This window comes from Grampus griseus (genome assembly GCF_964374135.1).
Source record: "Grampus griseus genome assembly, chromosome: 9".
Taxonomy (NCBI): Eukaryota; Metazoa; Chordata; class Mammalia; order Artiodactyla; family Delphinidae; genus Grampus; species Grampus griseus.
This window is the reverse complement of record NC_139003.1, coordinates 54272924-54294024: the sequence shown is the minus strand read 5'-3', so window position 1 is coordinate 54294024 and position 21101 is coordinate 54272924. Positions and strand designations below refer to the sequence as shown.

General features: G+C 39.5%; 1 protein-coding gene across 1 annotated transcript in view; it reads right to left on the bottom strand.

The window, feature by feature from the left end:
- Positions 1-21101, bottom strand: part of CDK14 (cyclin dependent kinase 14) — a 583384-nt gene that overhangs the window by 324703 nt on the left and 237580 nt on the right. Inside the window, exon 6 of the mRNA XM_082661962.1 lies at positions 2817-2911. Coding sequence (XP_082518088.1) covers positions 2817-2911 — 95 coding nt within the window. The remainder of the gene's footprint in view (positions 1-2816; positions 2912-21101) is intronic.

Below are 21101 nucleotides of genomic sequence, written 5' to 3'. Positions count from 1 at the left end.
AGTAAGATGAATCTGAGTCTATCTTTCATGCCACAAGACCCTAAAAAGCATTTCATCTCCCAAATCCTTAGGTTTCTCCTTTGTAGGGTGGTGACAGTCACAGATCCATAAGACTGTTGAGAACATCCAAAGTGAAAATGAATGCAAAACCCCCAGCACAGTGCCCAGCATAAAACTCAATACATTTTAGTTGTTGGTTTTTAGTATTGTGGTCATACTTGTCTTAAACATTATTTCAGCTCCCTTTCTGATCCCTCACTCATCATCTCAAATCCACAAGTGCCCTCCTGTTTCCTACCCTGTGCCCCTCCACTAGATCTGCTCTAATTCCCATGGCATGTCATGCTTTGAAACTTCTATCACCTTCCCACTGCTGTGAAACATGCAAGAAAAGAGTAGAATTTATTTCTGCTAGATACTGTGAGGAAAACAATCTGATTAAATTAATCCATTAAAGTATGTGAATCTTAATTTTCCTTGAGATATTGGCATATGTGGGGGAAAAAAAGGCAAGCAATGAAAAAGCAGTGTAAGAAAAGAGAAACTTTAGGAAATATTCAGGGAAGTTATTTTTGTACTGGGCAATAGCCACAGAGGCAGGTTAATACTGTCAGGGAGTCTACACCTTCCCCACTCTAACTGGGAAGACTCTGAAAGGAATTTCTACAGCATAGAGCTCCCCTACTCCCACCTCCCCAACTCTGATTTCAGAGACTCACTGGACCATTTTACTTAAAATAAGCCAAACAGGGGCTTCCCTGGTGGTGCAGTGGTTGAGAATCCGCCTGCTGATGCAAGGGACACGGGTTCATGCCCCGGTCTGGGAAGATCCCACATGCCGCGGACCGGCTGGGCCCGTGAACCGTGGCCGCTGAGCCTGCGCTCCGCAACGGGAGAGGCCACAGCAGTGAGAGGCCTACGTACCGCAAAAAAAAAAAAAAAAAAAAGGCAAACAAACAAGTGGTAGCAACAAAAAGCACTTCACTAGAGAGAGCAAAAGGATAGGAGATGAAGTAAATAGAAAAAGACAAAGGAAGGCGGGGATGAGAAAGGCAAAGAAATACTGGAAAAGTAAAGAAATAAAGGTGGAGTGGAGAAAGGAAGAAGAGGCAAGGCAAGGCAATCATAAGTCATGAATGACACCAGTGTGCCTCATTCTCTAAAAGAGAACAGGTTAAACTACGCCTTAGCTCCCCCAGAGAAGTTAGGCATGAAATGCCCACAGAGTACTGCATATATGCACCCTATTTTGTGGTTTATTGAAGAGGACCTGGGATGTCTCCAGAAGAATTGGGACCAAGGAGAATTTCACTCACACAAAGAAGAATAATTTTAAAAGTCAGTCTTAATCAGTTGACAAATACTGCAGGACAGTGAATTTCTTTCCTTTTATGTGGCAACTTCCACAGAATATAAAATGATCAAATGACATCTGCTCTGATATGCACATTTTTAGCTTCACAAATATATTTAATTTTCTTTTAAGATTTGAAAGACACGTTTTCACATTATTTTTGTTCATTTCTCTATCAATGTTACTGATTTTAGGGGCCAAACTAATTTTTCTTCCTCTCAATTTAATTAACCAGTTTCGAGGGAGGGAACAAGTATATTTTTGAAATCTCTTTTGTCATGTTTTGTGGAAAAGTTAGTCAAGTATACTAAGAAAAATCTGGATTTAACTGAAATATTGCAACTAGACATACTACAAAATACAAAACAAAAATTCCAATTCTAAATCAGCTGAATACATTATTGACCCCCATATCATCAGTTAAACAAAAGAAATTATATTTGCATTGATGTGTGAATCTGCATCCATTCTTGGTAGCATGTAATATATGCAACTGCTTGGCTCTATCTGTCCTTGTAGCCACATTACCATATTATTCAAATGTATCTATCATTTATATGTAAATAGACAAGATGAATGGCTTCTTCATAAGACAACAATTTTCAAATGACAAACAGACATAGGCAGACATTAGTAAGATAAAAATGTTGTAAATATTCATTCTATTATATATTTTTAAGGAAAAATGGACACTATTTCAAATGTTTTAAAAAGTAGGGTGGTAATTACAAAATGGGATCTTAATACATTCACAATACCAACAGCTATTCTTCTCAATAAAGGTCTCTACCAATGTCATTTGTATCTTGTAAATTACATGTTCTCAGATCCATCTGTGAAAATTGGGATGTTAACTATCATGGTTACATTTCATGGTTCCACAGTTAAATGCTGAAGTGGTGCTACACAAATACCATATGTTTTTCTAAGAGAAACGGAGCAAGATTAATTATGAGTTCAAGTCTAAGTCTCAACACAATAAGATCATTACATTGTGTGCTACGCAAATTGGAAGTTTTAATTAATAGCTGAAATACTAACCGAGGGGAAAAACTATGCAGTCTAAATTGTAAGTATCAGGCTTTTCTCCACAAAAATCATCCAAATAAGGATGCTTCTGAGAAACCAAGTTATAAATCCAAAGAAAAAAAATTTTTGTTGTCTGTGAACTTCCTTGATGGAGTGATCACCATCATGTTGTTTAATCCTATTTGATAAACCTAAAATTTACAGTGTATACTAGTAACACATAGGTTATAGACAATATACCTGATGAAAATTCAACTGAACATTTTTTCTGGATTTTTAAGATACATTATCATTCAAAATTATGCAAAATTACAAGTCTCGTGTACTCAGATAAAATACTCACTTCAGTATAGCTAACTAAAGACAAAACTCTATGATAATACTATAAGAATTTTATTCATATTTATAAAACCTGAATTCTCATTTTACTTACCACATATTCAAACACAAGTGTCAGCGTCTCCTTGGTGTGGATGATGTCATGAAGCAGCACTATGTTAGCATGTTTCAGTCCTTTTAACAGAGAAGCTGTAAAATAAAGTGGACATAGAGACAATTTATCATGGGTAACAAGCAACTGATTTGTTTCATTATCATTTTGGTACATCATCAGATGAAATATACCTATTTTCCAAGCCAATAACAATTCAGAATCAAGGGCAGAGGAACAAGGTTTTCATTTAGATTAAGTTACCTCCAATTAATTCACCTGTTACTTGTTTTTAATCTTTAGTTAGATTCCATTATGGTCAGAGAACATACTTGGTTTGATTTCAATTGTTTTAAATTTGGGTTTGTTTAGTTACCTAGCATATGGCTTATCTCCATATGTATGAAAGATATATTCTGCTGATATTGGATGGAGAGTTCTGTAAGTGTCGATTAGAGCCTGTTGGTTGATGGTATCATTGAATTCTTCTACAGTATGTATTTGCTGATTTTCTGAATAGTGGTTCTATCAATGACTGAGAGAGGGACGTTGACACCCCCAACTGCAACTGGCAATCTGTCAATTTCTTATTTGAGTTCTGCCAGTTTTTGCTTTGTGTGCTTTGAAGCTCTGTAGTTTACTACATATACATTTAAGATGGTTATGTTTTCTTTGTGAATTGGCCCCTTTTACCAATATATAATGCATCTCTTTGTCCCTGGTAATTTTCTTTACTCTGAAGTGTTTTGTCTGATATTAACATAGCCACTCCAGCTTGACTCTGATTAGTGTGCATATGATATATCTTTTTATATTTTTTTCTTTTGGCCTACACCAATGGCCATTCAGGTAGAATACTCAAAGAATAGAAGCTTCCTCTATCATTGTTAATTATTTTAGTAGCACCGTGTCTTCGATTTTGGTTTTTGGTATACAACCTGAAGAGAAAAAAGAAACACAAAACACATTTTTGTGTGTGTGTTCTGTCAGGAACTTGTAACTGCTCATTTATTCATCAAATATTTATTGAGAACCTAGTTAACAGCACGGGTGGCCCTGGACAAACCTCGAACTCTTGATAATAATACGGCAAGACCACCTCTATAAAAAGAGATTTATAACACAAAGCATGAACCCTGCTGTAAACTCTGGACTTTGGGTGATAATTACGTGTCAAGGTAGGTTCATCGCTTGTAACAGATGTACCACTCTGATGACACATGTTGATAGTAGGGGAGGACTGGGGTGGAGGGTAGGGAAGGGAGTATGTGAAAACTCTCTGTACTTTCCACTCCATTTTGCTGTGAACCTTAAAACTGCTCTAAAAAAATAAAGTCTATTTTAAAAAGTAAAAAGATATATCTATGTTTTAACATACTCAAAGAAAAAGCAAGTTTAGATTGTTTAATATTTTACTGAAATAAAATGGTATTTTAGATATGGAATAATCATGCAAAGAGGCTATACTGGGCAGTCCCCAGAGAAGGCAGAGACAAAGCCTGTAGACTGTTACATTCTCATATGACCCCAATTAATGTGAGCTCCTGTTTTTAGAGTTATTATTGCTATGAATTTCCACTGTCTTCACCAGGTAAACCTATTTCAGGACAATATAATATATCTTTAATCCAAAGATGAACTTCAACAAACACTTAATTGATCCAGAGAAGGCCATTCAGACTGAGAATACTTGGTGTGGCTGGTCCAACACCAGAAGACAACAAGAAGTGCGTTTCCTCTGAAACTGAATCAGCAGCATCAGTGTGTCGTCCAAAGCCAGAGAGGTCTAAGCTAACTATCGTGGGGAGGCCCTCTCTTCCGCCTCACATATATCTGCCGAGGGCAAGTTAGTTTTACACACTAAAAACCTTATAGTAAAAATATCTACAAATTTATTTTATCTGAGCTTTGTAAATTAGCACTCATGAGAAAATAATTACTAAAAATAACAATAACAATAAAATCACAGCACACAAACTTCGAAGAAACAACCACTACATAGACGTACGATAGAGTTTAGTACCGTTAATTCCAATAATTTACAATCTTCCTTCTTTTAATTATTCAAATATTTAATATTTTCATTATTCAACCGTCAGCCTCAAACAAGTAAAGCTTTATTACATAGCTAATCCCCAGGCATTAATCATTAATCCGTTGGGGAACCAACTGCACATGTGCTCAAGTTTTAAAAGGGACACTTGGACCTACGCTAGTCTTCTGAGGCAGACTCATCCTCAAAAATCAAGATTTCAAACCACAACAGGGTATTTGGAAGTGATGGTCAGGTACAGTACTTCACACCTAGCCTGTGTACAAATATGCATAGGTAAAATGAATAAAGGACCTAATGAATATTATGTTTATGAAAGGAACCTAGCTTTGTGAGGCAAGTTTTGGAAAGATATAATATCTTTTGTAATCCTGTCTGATTTCATTTTTCAAGTTATCCCTTCAGTTTGTCAAATTCAGTGATGATACTTATCAGCAACAACTCCAAAAAGGTACTGAAGCTTACAATTCATTGAATATCCCATCCCCAGAGAATCGTTTGTTGTTGCTTTTTTTTTTTTTTACTTTTCTCCCATTGCCGCCTTTCCTCTCTTACCATTTAGACCTAAACTGTTTCTCATTTCTCAAAGTAACATCTTCATGTCCATCATTTCCCATTGTGTTTTCCCTACAATTTCAGTAAAATCAATTCTCTGCCATTATTTATCCTGGGGAAAAAATACATCTTCCTGATGGTGACCAACATTACAGCAAAAAAGTCATGTAATTTTTGACATCACTTTCTTTTTTTTTTTTTTTGTGGTACGTGGGCCTCTCACTGCCGTGGCCTCTCCCGTTGCGGAGCACAGGCTCCGGACGCGCAGGCTCAGCAGCCATGGCTCACGGGCCCAGCCGCTCCGCAGCATGTGGGATCTTCCCAGACCGGGTCACGAACCCATGTCCCCTGCATTGGCAGGCGGACTCTCAACCACTGCGCCACCAGGGAAGCCCTACATTACATTTTTGACCATTTCTACATGAAGACTCAAAGCCTCCATATTTCGTTCTATTAACTCTCAATTATTGCGGATTTTAGATTTCTAATTATATTTACATACACTGCTAAAACCACACTATCAGTCAAATAACTACCAAGAACTGTATTTGAAAATAAGCGCTTTTTCTTTTGAGATTAACATAACAAATTTGTATTTGGAAAAGGCTAAAGCCATTAATTTCAAAGCTGATGGCAGAAAAATGACATTGAAGGGCAGAACACCAACCACAATATCTACCAACATGAGGGTAGGTGACAGACCTGACTAACTTGGAGGCTGCCAAGGCAACAGCCGCTGCTCCAAGCCAGGTGCGAGATACTATCACTCCTGCTGTTACCAAGGCAAGTGAGTCTCCTGGGCTGCCAAGTTGGTCCAGTGATTAACACCTACAAGTCCTAGAGCCAGTATGTCTCCCTCTTCAAGACAAGCACTGTCAAAATACTACTCCATGTCATCCTAATAATATCTCAAATATACCACGTTATTTTCTCATCGTTTACATACAAAACAAATCCTGTAACACTGGCGTTAGTAATTCTAGCACGCTTCGTTTCCCCACAAGTTTTAAGCAAACATATGGCAAACATTTTAAATTCATTTCACCAGTGAGGCTTGAAAAGGTACAAACGTACACGACATAAAAGAATTGTAATTAAGGGTGAGGGTAAAAATGCTAACAATAATTCTGGGGCTGTGATGCCGAAACAATACAGGAACAGAAAAACACTGTTGCTCATAAAGATAACTGCCTTTGACAAAGTCCCAGTAGGACAGGAGGACAAAGGCAGTCCTCCCTTAGTGTAGTAGCAGGATTCAGATACCCACTGTCTGAAGGCATATAGAAACCTTCAGAATAAACTTTCAGAATAAACATCCTAGGTTTCCACTCTGAAGTGGAAGAGTTAAATTTCTTCTAAATGCTAATCTCATCATGATTAAAATAAAACCCTTCTTTACTATTTCCAACAGTCTTGTAGGTCATTATTTGACATCCTACGACTAGGAAAGGAGAGATCACAAGTAATCACAACCCATCCTTGCTCACTCTCCCTTTAGCCTCTGGAAAGAACTAGTGCATTCACGTTTTCCTCTCATCATTTTTATGTTTTCTTTTTCAGTGGGCTAAAAGGGGCTGCTGAGGGGCTGCTACTTGATTTTTCTAGAAGACGAAGATTACTACCTATTAAACCCAAGAAGCCAACTGTATTTCAAGCTACAATCACAACAGACATAAACCTTTCCTTGAAGCCCACAGCTAGATAGCTCTAAGGCTGCTGAAATTCACTTTATACTAGAAATAATAGTATACTTTCTTTTTTAAATTGAAGTATAGTTAATTTACGATGTTGTGTTAGTTTCAAGTGTACAGTGAAGTGATTCAGTTATACATATGTGTGTGTTATACATTCTTTTTCATATTCTTTTCCATTATAAGTTATTACAAGTTATTGAGTATAGCTTCTTGTGGTATACAGTAGGTCCTTGTTGTTTATCTATCAATATGATATATAGTACTGTGTATATGTTAATACCAAACTCCAAATGTATCTTTTTCCTTATTTCAATAAGTTCTACTTCTCACTTACTTGCTAGTGGATTCTGAATATTTTCATAGTGAAAATATTCTGAATGGGAAATACAAGGGTGAACAACAACAACAAAATACACAGAGAAAGACAAAAGTGCTTGTTTAACTGTGTCTGTGATGAGGAGGTGATCTAGACAGAGAAAGGCACTCGTGCCTGCCCTGAAAACCAATACGAAGCTCCAGGTTAACTTATGCATGGTTCCAGAAGGTATGTTGCCCACTGTGGCTACATACTAGGAGAAATGCTGTAGTTCTACACAGTTCTGGACCTTCCCCTAAATGAGATCTGATCTGATAAACACACACACACACACACACCCATAAACTAATAAATGAAAAGGTAAGAGAATCAGGTTAAAAAATGGAATTGTATCTTTGGCTCCATTTTTACTTTTTATACTTTTACACACATATATACAAAAGAGTCAACTCTTTGTTATGGGGAAAGAGGTCACAGCTAATCCAAAACACAAGGTTAAAACACATGTGATGTCGAATAAACTTAACTTAGCTAAAATCACATGAAGGATTTAGAGACATGTTTTTTGTTCACCACATGCTATCCAAATGTGGAAAGATAATACAAAAGGTCAGGAATACTTTATACATATCACATAACTTGTTTTCTATCCACCACAAAGTCTACTGTTTTTACTTGCTCCGTAGCTGAGGTTTTCTATTTGAGGATGGACAGAACTTCAGTCCCACTGCATATCCCCCCTGCTCTGCTCCCCTCCTAATTTCCCCATCACAGACCTGAAAAGTGGTATTGGAATTACAGCCTCAGCCAGCCGCTCTGCCATCACTCCCTGTGCATCCACCACTTGACTACTGGCAAAGAGCAGTCAGCTGGGGGCTATTTCCATGTTGCAGCCTCATAGGACCACACTGACAGCTTGCTAAATCACTCAGAGAACAGGTTCCTCTAACAGTATAGCTTAACCACGTGAAACTGCCAATATTTGACATCTTTGACCTAACTAACACAGAAATTTCGAGTGGTTCAACCTAATAGAGTTTACCTGGTTCAAAGCAATTTTAAATTCTTCACAAATGCATGGTTACTCTTCCCACTGTTAATATTCAAACCAATTAATCAGCCAAGAATTGACTCTGAATAGAAAGAAAAAAAAAAACAAAGGAAGAATCTGTTCATCAAACTATGGTTATAGATGAGGGGAGGGATATAGAAACAATTTAATTTTGTATGAGTACCTTTCTATATCATTTGAATTGTTTATGATAAAGATATATTCCTTTTATAATAAAAGAGATACCTGGAAAAGTTCTTTATTAGAGTGGACTGGCTAAAGAGAACTGAAATAACACTATAAAAGGTACACTGATGTTTACACAATTAATGTGCAGCTACAATAATGAATCATTATAACTACAGTGTGATCCTTCACCACTAATTCCTCTTCATGAAGGTATTGGTGCAAATCCTTGCATTATAAGGGTCTATTTTCCTGTTCTGGAACGTGACACACCCTGTGTCAGCCTCTAATTTGCACTCATGTCACACATTAATCAATAATGTTGAAACTGGGGGTTTCCCTGGTGGCGCAGTGGTTGAGAGTCCGCCTGCCGATGCAAGGGACACGGGTTCGTGCCCCGGTCCGGGAAGATCCCACATGCCGCGGAGCAGCTGGGCCCGTGAGCCATGGCCGCTGAGCCTGCGCGTCCGGATCCTGTGCTCCGCAACAACGGGAGAGGCCACAACAGTGAGAGGCCCGCGTACCGCAAAAAAAAAAAAAAAAAAAAAAAATGTTGAAACCATTTCTTGTCTCAATGGTTACTTCCCCGCATTAAGATTAATTTACTCATTGCAAAAGATTCCTAGTTTTGTCTCCAATTACTCCCAGTTGAACCTGTAAATGAGCCACCAGCTGCCTTTCCGTGCTCTAGCTAATCTTGTTCCGATTTGCCAGTGGAAAGATCCACACATATGTAGGTAGTACATGAATGCGAGATGTGGTTCTTCTCAAATGTAAACATCTCACTAATAACTTCAGCAGAAACACATCTTGCCAAGTAACAGGGCTGGCGATAGTGGTAGTTATGCTCCATTGACTGTCTTTAGGCAGGAAAGAGACCATTTAGGAGCCGAGGGTTACTGGAAAACTTGACAACACAAGAGTTGTTTTTTGTCTGGCTGTAAAAACTAGGCTGAAAAGCTGTTAGGCAATTTACTTTATTTGAACTATTTTACACTTTGTTACAGTGGGTTACATGTACAGTCAGTAAGAATACTACAAAGTATGCAATAATTAAAAAAAAAAAGATAATGTGGTTTGGCACCAAGCCCCTTATGTCTTCTGGTGAAGAAGAATAAACATTTATATCATAATAGCTATCTCTGTTTGACTAGACTTAAACAACCACTCCTTACATGAAACTATGTGAATAGCTATTATTGTATTCTTTTTCTTTTTAAAGACACCAATTGTACTTGAACATTTGTTACTTTTTTTTTAAAATTTATTTATTTATTTATTTTTGGCTGTGTTGGGTCTTTGTTTCTGTGCGAGGGCTTTCTCTAGTTGTGGCGAGCGGGGGCCACTCTTCATCGCGGTGTGTGGGCCTCTCACTGTTGCGGCCTCTCTTGTTGTGGCGCACAGGCCCCAGACGCCCAGGCTCAGTAGTTGTGGCTCACGGGCCTAGTTGCTCTGCGGCATGTGGGATCTTCCCGGACCAGGGCTCGAACCCATGTCCCCTGCATTAGCAGGCAGATTCTCAACCACTGCGCCACCAGGGAAGCCCATATTCTTTTACCAAAATAAGATAAGTTGAAAATCAGAAAATATATTCCTTGCCATGGCTGCAAGTCCCAGTGCCTAAGGGCCTGACCTTGAGAGACACCAGTCAGTCACTATCAGGCTCCTCCACAGAGCAGGGCAATTTTGCAGACACAGGAGGTTCCACCCCCTCCACCTCACAGCCACAGCCACAGCCACAAACCCGCCACGAGGTGCTTCTCAAAGTGTGGTCCTTCAACCACCCACATCAAAGTCAACTGAGGCGCCTGATATCAATGCCAATGCATCAGGTCCTATCCCAAACCTACCAAAGCCAAATCGATGGGGGTGGGGCCCAAGAATCATCCAACAAATACTTAATATCTCCTCTGTGCCAATCACTAAGCACAGGAGAAACACAGACAAAACTTCTGTTCCCATGAAACTTATATGCTGTATTTCCACAAAGCTTTCTATTCAATCCTTACGTATTCTAAAGTTTAAAAATCACTGCTATGTTATGGTTTTGTTATATAGGAATGGGTAACATACTTACGGAGTGAGTGTGTGTGTCTGTTTATGCACTTAGTGACACTGCAATTTACTCACTGTTCCACAAGCAAATCAATAGAAACAACCATTCAATCAATCATTTCATTTACCTAGTATCTACTTCTGTCTGTCTCTGTCTCTGTGTGTGTGTGTCTCTCTCTCACTCACACACACACACACACACACACACACACACACACACACACACGCACGCACGCACACAGCCAGAGATAGATTCCACTGAAAAATATAAACTCTTGGGCTAGAAGACAGAATTCTTTATTCTGAAAGTTTGATGGTATTTGATGTGTACGGATTTTCTCCTGCATTTCAAAAACCCCCAAACTGTGAGCTCATATTTGCAACATGAATAAAATGTTAAGGTCATGGTAATAAGACCTTTTCAATCCCACAAAAATTTCTAATATCTGTGAAAGAGTAAAGTTTTATGTAAAATGTCTGCAATACATACTGCCTCAGAACCAGTGCTTTGATAAACAGATACAATCAGCAGGTCTGGAGATACTGTAAACAGATTATGAGCAAAGAAGGAAGAGAAGTGAAAGACTAAAAAATGAATATGAATCTTGGTTGGGGTTAATTCCTACCCTTGAATATCCCCTGACTTGAAATTTCAAACATAATACCACTTCATTTGACTGAATAACAAAGTCAAAGCTATAAAAATGACAAATGAGAGCATAACTCAGTGGAAAGTGCACAGCCCCAGAGCACCATGTTTCTCACAGAATTAGTTCACCTTCAGGCAGTCACGTCACCTTCACTTCTACCTCCCCAGGACAGAACTGAGCCAGCTGTCCCTAGGCCTGGACGAAGCCTTGAATTCCTTCATGCGGCCTGTGATCCATGGTGGCCCAGGCGGGAACCCAAGTTCAACTCAGCAAAGTGAGCTCTGCCACTTCTGGGAAGGTCGCTAACACAACGAGTCCCAGACTGCTTCCCTCCCACCAGTGCTCCCTCCTGCTCAACGTCCGATGATGCTCAGCTGCTAATGACACAACATTTGGCCGGCTCTAGCACCACGTACATGTTCAGGAGTTTTACAAGATACTTTAAAAAAGCAATTAAGGATTCATTCAGGAATTGCCTTCCAACTGCATGGAGGCAGGACTGGCAAACGCCATCTCTGAGAGCTCTCACTGCTCTCTTGTTTCATATAACCTCAGCTATGGCAGCATTTGAAGGAGACTTTTCTATATTTGGAAATACATGAAAACAAGACAGGAAAACAAACATACCTATAAAAGGTAGAGTGACATCTTAAGTGTTCAGTATTCAGAATCCTATGATGATGATAATAAAACTGTTTATGTAAAATGGTATTTAATGAGTTTGGGGAGCAGTTCCCAAACTTTTCTGAAAATAAGAACCTTCTAAGTCTCTTCTACACTAGGGAAGTCACTTCAGTACAAAAATAGTAACTTTTAAAATTTTTATTAGAGTCTCATCTTTTTAAAGTCACTACTTGTCAGAAACTGGCAACATCTTAGAAGTATTAGATTTCATGCAATGTATCACAGTTGCTTAAGATAAAACACTAACCACTGTGATAACTATACAAGTCAAGTAAAAGACAAGTAAGTTGTACATGATATATTTTATGTTTCTAAATTAGCAAGGTAACTTCAGACTGTCACTATAGTTAAAAAAAAAAAAAAAAAAAAAACAAGCCATGCAAGAAAATGACAAAGGGAAAGAAAAATAGTACCATGGTGTCAAATTTTCTAGGAAATTTGTATCTCTGTCTCCACCACCACCAGCCAGAGGAACTCGGGGAAGGGATAATTTGGCCCTGAATTTATCAAGGTAGGCTCAGCATTTGAGCCTCAAATGTTGTGACTGTGGAGGGTTTTTGTTAGTGTCTCTTCAAGGTGTACACTTGTGACTGGTACCAACAATAGCTCCCGCTCATACAACCTGCCTTTCCATACATGAAGGCAACTCCTGAGGACCATGGAGAACATCCACCCATGATTAGCGTGACTGCCATTTTCTCAAATGTATTCTACCTCCTTTGACCCATATTTCCCTTTTTAATAAAACTTCATCTTGTTTCATATACATCATACACAAGCACATACACACACATATATATAAAACCTTAGTGCATTAAAGACATCTCTGTTTGACTTAATACAGAGTGACTGAATCATCACACACAATTCAAACAGTCCTCATAGAATTTCAAAGTGAGTGTCATCTTCAAAAGCATCTAAATCCAACCCTTCATTTGACAATTGAGGAAACTATAATAATACACAGAAGTGTGGTCATAGGATTCAAACCCTGGCCCCCTGACTCCTGATACAGGAGGATTCTGTTTCTGTCAAAGTAAGCATTATCCACTCTCATTGTCTTGGTTTTCTCTTCTTCGTTCCTAGTGTTTTGCTGTGATTGTGGTTTCCCTTTATCTTTGTATCTTTCCAGGTGTTGGGGGCAGAAAAACCTGAAGCTAAGAAGACTAGAAGAACATCAGATATGACAGACATATCTGCACAACTCTTCACTTGTAGCAACACCACCTGAACTAAAGAGGTTTCAAAAGAGAGTAATAAGTAAAGAAGAAAGCTGGGGGAGAACTGCTGTTCAACTTGGCTTTTTTAAATCACCTTTATCTGATCAGGTCACTTCTCTTCTTGAAATCTTTCAATGGCTCCTTAACAGGACTGCCAAGGACCTGCGCAATAGGGCTCTTGATGGAGCTCCCCACGCCCCCAGCTGCTCCAACGCCCTCCACACTGTGAACTCCAGCTATACAGCACTTCCTAGAGATTTCCAATTCACCACTTCCTCTCAGACCTCTGGGATGTTGGCTCTTCTGCTCCCTCCCCCATAGCCTCTGAGCCTCACACATCCCTACCATGTCTTCAGATCTTAACTTAGCTATCGCTTCCTTTGGAAGTCTCTGCTGACCCCAAGCTCAAGTTAGATGTGTTTTCTATCAGTCCCTGAGCACCTTGAGTTGTCCTGTCCCAGTGTTATAATTACCTGATGACCTATCTCCACCTGTCTGTAACCCCCACTCACAATATGATTTGCTCTCAATCCTGCTGTGCTCATAGCACTCAATGCAGTGCTGAGTTTATAGAAGATGCCTATTAAGTGCAGCTTGAATAATGTATGCATGAACAAGAAAAATAAAATCCTTAAATGATCTTCCATAAGTCGCCGCCAGCAACGCAAGTTCTTAGGATTGCGCTCTGCTATGGATTGGTTATCTTTTTATAATGTGTTTAGTTCAGCCTGGGTATGTGGATCAAAATAAATCCACTCTCAGTTTTGTAATAACTGACCAACACACTGAGGCTATATATTTCACTGAATTTAAAAAGAAGCAAAGAAACCTCTTACAGGGTGTTATTAGGAGTTTTCCCTTCATAAGTAGGCAAAATGCTATATACAATGCTATATGTAAAAAGGCATTTTATTTATTTCCACTCATATTTCAGATTATGGAAAGGTGGTACAAGATGTGTTTGAAACTGTAATTTATTTCTAAAAACTCATATTAGAAACTAAAATTACATCCTAACACTTTTACCCAGCGTGAGATAAGTTCATAAACAATAAGGTGGTAGCAATAAGGAAAGGAAGAAGATGTTCTCAACCATATGTGGGTTTACAGCAGAGTCAAATCCAACCCACGGACTTGGTTTGTTTGGTCTGTGCAATGTCTTAGATATTTATGAAGTATTTAAAAATCGGAGGATTTCATATAAAATGCACAACTTTGGCTCTTCAGAAATAACAGATGTGGGTAAATGTTCTGTGTCTGGAGCTACACAACTGGCCCCTTACACAAGACATCACTATAATGGTTCCCCATCCTCCTTTTCCCCCCAAAGTGATAGAGGCTCTTTCAGCCTGTTATTTGATGAGCCTCTACATTTGTGATCTCTGAATTAATATTCTGTGAGTAAAAATACAACATCACTTTGATTGCATGAGCTAAAGTACAATTATGAGGAAACTGGAAGCAGTCAATTCAAAGAGGGTTTTATGAGTCCCACAAACCAACAGAGTAAGAAAGGGGACTAGAAGGAGAACAAGAAGTTGTTACTACAGGAAAATCACAATTACTACCAAAGAAGAATAGACTGAAATGAAATTATATCCATTTCAAATTGTTCATCTCAAAGCTCCAGTGAGACCCACTAGGTGGAATAGGAACCCCTTAAGGTTACCAGCACAGGACTTTCTTTTCACATCGTTTCAAACATAGATTCATTGACTGAAAGATCTAAACAGACTCTGGAGGACATTTAGTCCACCTGATGCACTTTTTTCAGGTAAAATTTTGTGGCCCAGAGAGACTGTCAAAAGCCATACAATTTGGTACACCACTTCCCCTCTCTAGCCCCTATTTCTCCAATTCATTCTCAGAGACTGATAAAAAATGTCAGGTAGGCATTAAACATCTGATATTTATATCCTAAGAAAATGAGAAATAAAGAAACAAAATGGACTTACTCAAGGTAGCAAGCTGGGCCAAGAGCCATATCTCTGATTCCCAAACCATTAGGCCAGGCTTCTACCCATAAAACTGCAGAGATTAACGTCTGCCAGAACTACAGGCAATGCTCGTGATGGCCTGATAGCCCCTACCCACAACGCACAAACAAAAGGACTGAATGCGGAGGGGGGCAATTATCAGGGAGGGAACCTAAAGCATGAATCTCAGAGCAAATTAATCCAAATAATATTTCATATTGAGAAGGCTGTAAGGAAACAGATAGACTCATACTCTTTGAGGTCAGATGTTATAGGGGTGGGAAAGGAGATTGGTCAAAATCTATCAAAAGTTAAAATATTTCTCATGACAGGGAGCTTCAAGATGGCGGAAGAGTAAGACGCGGAGATCACCTTCCTCCCCACAAATATATCAGAACTACATCTACATGTGGAACAACTCCTACAGAACACCTACTGAACGCTGGAAGAAGACCTCAGACCTCCCAAAAGGCAAGAAACTCCCCACGTACCTGGGTAGGGCAAAAGAAAAAAGAAAAAACAGAGACAAAAGAATAGGGACGGGACCTGCACCTCTGAGATGGAGCTGTGAAGGAGGAAAGGTTTCCACACACTAGAAGCCCCTTCGTGGGCGGAGACTGCAGGTGGCGGAGGGGGGACGCTCCAGAGCCCCAGAGGAGAGCACAGCAACAGGGGTGCGGAGGTCAAAGCGGAGAGATTCCCGCATAGAGGGTCGGTGCCGACCACCACTAACCAGCCCGAGAGGCTTGTCTGCTCACCCGCCGGGGTGGGCAGGGGCTGAGAGCTGAAGCTCGGGCTTCGGTCAGAGCGCAGGGAGAGGACTGGGGCTGGTGGAGTGAACACAGCCTGCAGGGGGTTAGTGCACCACGGCTAGGCTAGCCGGGAGGGAGTCCAGGGAAAAGTCTGGACCTGCTGAAGAGATAAGACACTTTTTCTTGCCTCTTTGTTTCCTGGTGCGCAAGGAGAGGGGATTAACAGCGCCGCTGAAAGGAGCTCCAGAGACGGGCGCGAGCCGCAGCTATCAGCATGGACCCCAGAGACAAGCATGAGACGCTAACGCTGCCGCTGCCGCCACCAAGAAGCCTGTGTGCGAGCACAGGTCACTATCCACATGTCCTTTCCCAGGAGCCTGTGCAGCCCACCACTGCCAGGGTCCCGTGATCCAGGGACAACTTCCCCAGGAGAGCACACGGCGCGCCTCAAACTGGTGAAACGTCACGCTGGCCTCTGCGGCCGCAAGCTCGCCCCTCATCCGTACCCCTACCTCCCCCCGGGCCTGAGTGAGCCAGAGCCCCAGAATCAGCTACTCCTTTAACCCTGGCCTGTTTGAGCAAAGAACAGACGCCCACAGGCGACCTACACACAGAGGCGGGTACAGATCCAAACGTGAACCCCAAGAGCTGTGCAAACAAAGAAGAGAAAGGGAAATCTTTCCCAGCAGCCTCAGGAGCAGCGGATTAAATCTCCACAATCAACTTGATGTACTGTGCATGTCTGGAATACCTGAATAAACAAGGAATCACCCCAAATTGAGGGGGTGGACTTTGGGAGCAACGATACATATTTTTTTTTCCCTTTTTCTCTTTCTGTGAGTGTGTATGTGTATGTTTCTGTGTGTGATTTTGTCTGTATAGCTTTGCTTTTACCATTTGTCCTAGGGTTCTGTCTGTCCGTTTTTGTTTTGTTTTGTTTTATTACTTAAAATTTTTTTCTTAATTATTTTTTATTTTAATAACTTTAATTTATTTTACTTTATTTTTATTTTATTTTCTTCTTTCTTTCTTGTTTTTCTCACTTTTATTATGAGCCATGTGAAGGACAGGCTCTTGGTGCTCCAACCAGGTGTCAGGGCTGTGGCATTGAGGTGGGAGAGCCAAGTTCAGGACACTAGTCCACAACAGACCTCCCAGCTCATTGTAATATCTAACGGCGACAATCTCCCAGAGATCTCCATCTCAACACCAAGACCCAGATTCACTCAACGACCAGTAAGCTACAGTGCAGGAAACCCTATGCCAAACAACTAGCAAGACATGAACACAACCCCATCCATTAGCACAGAGGCGGCCTAAAATCATAATAAGGCCACAGACACCCCAAAACACACCACCAGACGTGGACCTGCCCACCAGAAAGACAAGATCCAGCCTCATCCACCAGAACACAGGCACTAGTCCCCTCCACCAGGAAGCCTACACAACCCACTGAACCAGCCTTAGCCACTGGGGACAGACACCAAAAACAAAGGGAACTACGAACCTGCAGCCTGCAAAAAGGAGACCCCAAAGACAGTAAGTTAAGCAAAACGGGAAGACAGAGAAACACACAGCAGATAAAAGAGCAACATAAAAACCCACCAGACCTAACAAATGAAGAGGAAACAGGCAGTATACCTGAAAAAGAATTCAGAATAATGAGAGTAAAGATGATCCAAAATCCTGGAAAAAGAATGGAGAAAATACAAAAAACGTTTAACAAGGACCTAGAAGAACTGAAAAGCAAACAAACAGAGATGAACAACACAATAAGTGAAATTAAAAATTCTCTAGAAGGGATCAAGAGCAGAATAACTGAGGCAGAAGAACAGATAAGTGACCTGGAAGATAAAATACTGGAAATAACTACTGCAGAGCAGAATAAAGAAAAAAGAATGAAAAGAACTGAGGACAGTCTCAGAGACCTCTGGGACAATATTAAACGCACCAACATTCGAATTATAGGGGTCCCAGAAGAAGAAGAGAAAAAGAAAGGGACTGAGAAAATATTTGAAGAGCTTATACTTGAAAACTTCCCTAACATGGAAAAGGAAATAGTTAATCAAGTCCAGGAAGCACAGACACTCCCATATAGGATAAATCCAAGGAGAAACACGCCAAGATACATATTAATCAAACAATCAAAAATGAAATACAAAGAACAAATATAGAAAGCAGCAAGGGAAAAAAAACAAGAAACACAAAAGGGAATCCCCATAAGGTTAACAGCTGATCTTTCAGCAGAAACTCTGCAAGCTAAAAGGGAGTGGCAGGATATATTTAAAGTGATGAAAGAGAAAAACCTACAACCAAGATTACTCTACCCAGCAAGGATCTCATTCAGATTTGATGGAGAAATTAAAAGCTTTACAGACAAGCAAAAGCTAACAGAATTTAGCACCACCAAACCAGCTTTACAATACATGCTAAAGGAACTTCACTAGGCAGGAAACACAAGAGAAGGAAAAGACCTACAATAATAAATCCCAAACAATAAGAAAATGGTAATAGGAACATACACATCAATAGGTACCTTAAATGTAAATCGATTAAATGCTCCAACCAAAAGACATAGACTGGCTGAATATATACAAAAACAAGACCCGTATATATTCTGTCCACAAGAGACCCACTTCAGGCCTAGGGACACATACAGACTGAAAGTGAGAGGATGGAAAAAGATACTCCATGCAAATGGAAATCAAAAGAAAGATGGAGTAGCAATTCTCATATCAGACAAAACAGACTTTAAAACAAAGACTATTACAAGAGACAAAGAATGATCAGGGGATCAATTCAAGAAGAAGATATAACAATAGTAAATATTTATGCCCCGAACACAGAAGCACCTCAATACATAAGGCAAATGCTAATAGCCATAAACTGGGAAATCGACAGTAACACAATCATAGTAGGGGACTTTAACACCCCACTTTCACCAATGGACAGATCATCCAAAATGAAAATAAATAAGGAAACACAAGCTTTAAATGATACATTAAACAAGATGGACTTAATTGATATTTATAGGACATTCCATCCAAAAACAACAGAATACACATTCTTCTCAAGTGCCCATGGAACATTCTCCAGGGTCACAAATCAAGCCTTGGTAAATTTAAGAAAATTGAAATCATATCAAGTATCTTTTCTGACCACAACGCTATGAGACTAGATATCGATTACAGGAAAAAATCTGTAAGAAATACAAACACATGGAGGCTAAACAACACACTACTTAATAACCAAGAGATCACTGAAGAAATCAAAGAGGAAATCAAAAAATACCTAGAAACAAATGTCAGTGAAAACACAACGACCCAAAACCTATGGGAGGCAGCAAAAGCAGTTCTACGAGGGAAGTTTATAGCTATACAAGCCTACTTTAAGACACAAGAAACATCTAAAATAAACAACCTAACCTTACGCCTACATCAATTAGAGAAAGAAGAACAATAAAACCCCAAAGTTAGCGAAGGAAAGTAATCATAAAGATCACATCAGAAATAAATGAAAAAGAAATGAAGGAAACGATAGCAAAGATCAATAAAACTAAAAGCTGGTTCTTTGAGAAGATAAACAAAATTGATAAACCATTAGCCAGACTCATCAAGAAAAAAAGGGAGAAGACTCAAATCAACAGAATTAATATGAAAAAGGAGAATTAACAACTGACACTGCAGAAATACAAAGGATCATGAGAGATTACTACAAGCAACTATATGCCAATAAAATGGACAACCTGGAAGAAATGGACAAATTCTTAGAAATGTACAACCTTCCGAGACTGAACCAGGAAGAAACAGAAAATATGAACAGACCAATCACAAGCACTGAAATTGAAACTGTGATTAAAAATCTTCCAGCAAACAAAAGCCCAGGACCAGATGGCTTCACAGGCGAATTCTATCAAACATTTAGAGAAGAGCTAACAACTATCCTTCTCAAACTCTTCCAAAATATAGCAGAGGGAGGAACACTCCCAAACTCATTCTACGACGCCACCATCACTTTGATACCAAAATCAGACAAAGATGTCACAAAGAAAGAAAACTACAGGCCAATATCACTGATGAACATTGATGCAAAAATCCTCAACAAAGGATCTAACAAGCAGATCCAACAGCACATTAAAAGGATCATACACTATGATCAAGTGGGGTTTATCCCAGGAACGCAAGGATTCTTCAATATACACAAATCAATCAACGTGATATACCGTATTAACAAATTGAAGGAGAAAAACCATATGATCATCTCAATAGATGCAGAGAAAGATTTCGACAAAATTCAACACCCATTTATGATAAAAACCCTCCAGAAAGTAGGCATAGAGGGAACTTTCCTCAACAAAATAAAGGCCATATATGACAAACCCACAGCCAACATCGTCCTCAATGGTGAAAAACTGAAACCATTTCCACTAAGATCAGGAAAAAGACAAGGTTGCCCACTCTCACCACTATTATTCAACATAGTTTTGGAAGTTTTAGCCACAGCAATCAGAGAAGAAAAGGAAATAAAAGGAATCCAAATGGGAAAAGAAGAAGTAAAGCTGTCACTGTTTGCAGATGACATGATACTATACATAGAGAATCCTAAAAATGCTACCAGAAAACTACTAGAGCTAATCAATGAATTTGGTAAAGTTGCAGGATACAAAATTCATGCACAGAAATCTCTTGCATTCCTATAGACTAATGATTAAAAACCTGAAAGTGAAACACTCCCGTTTACCACTGCAACAAAAAGAATAAAATATCTAGGAATAAACCTACCTAAGGGGACAAAAACTGTATGCAGAAAACTATAAGACACAGATGAAAGAAATTAAAGATGATACAGACAGATGGAGAGATAGACCATGTTCTTGGATTGGAAGAAGCCACATTGTGAAAATGACTATGCTACCCAAAGCAATCTACACATTCAATGCAATCCCTATCAAACTACCACTGGCATTTTTCATAGAACTAGAACAAAAAATCTCACAATTTGTATGGAAACACAAAAGACCCCGAATAGCCAAAGCAATCTTGAAAAAGAAAAACGGAGGTGGAGGAATCAGGCTCCCTGACTTCAGACTATGCTAC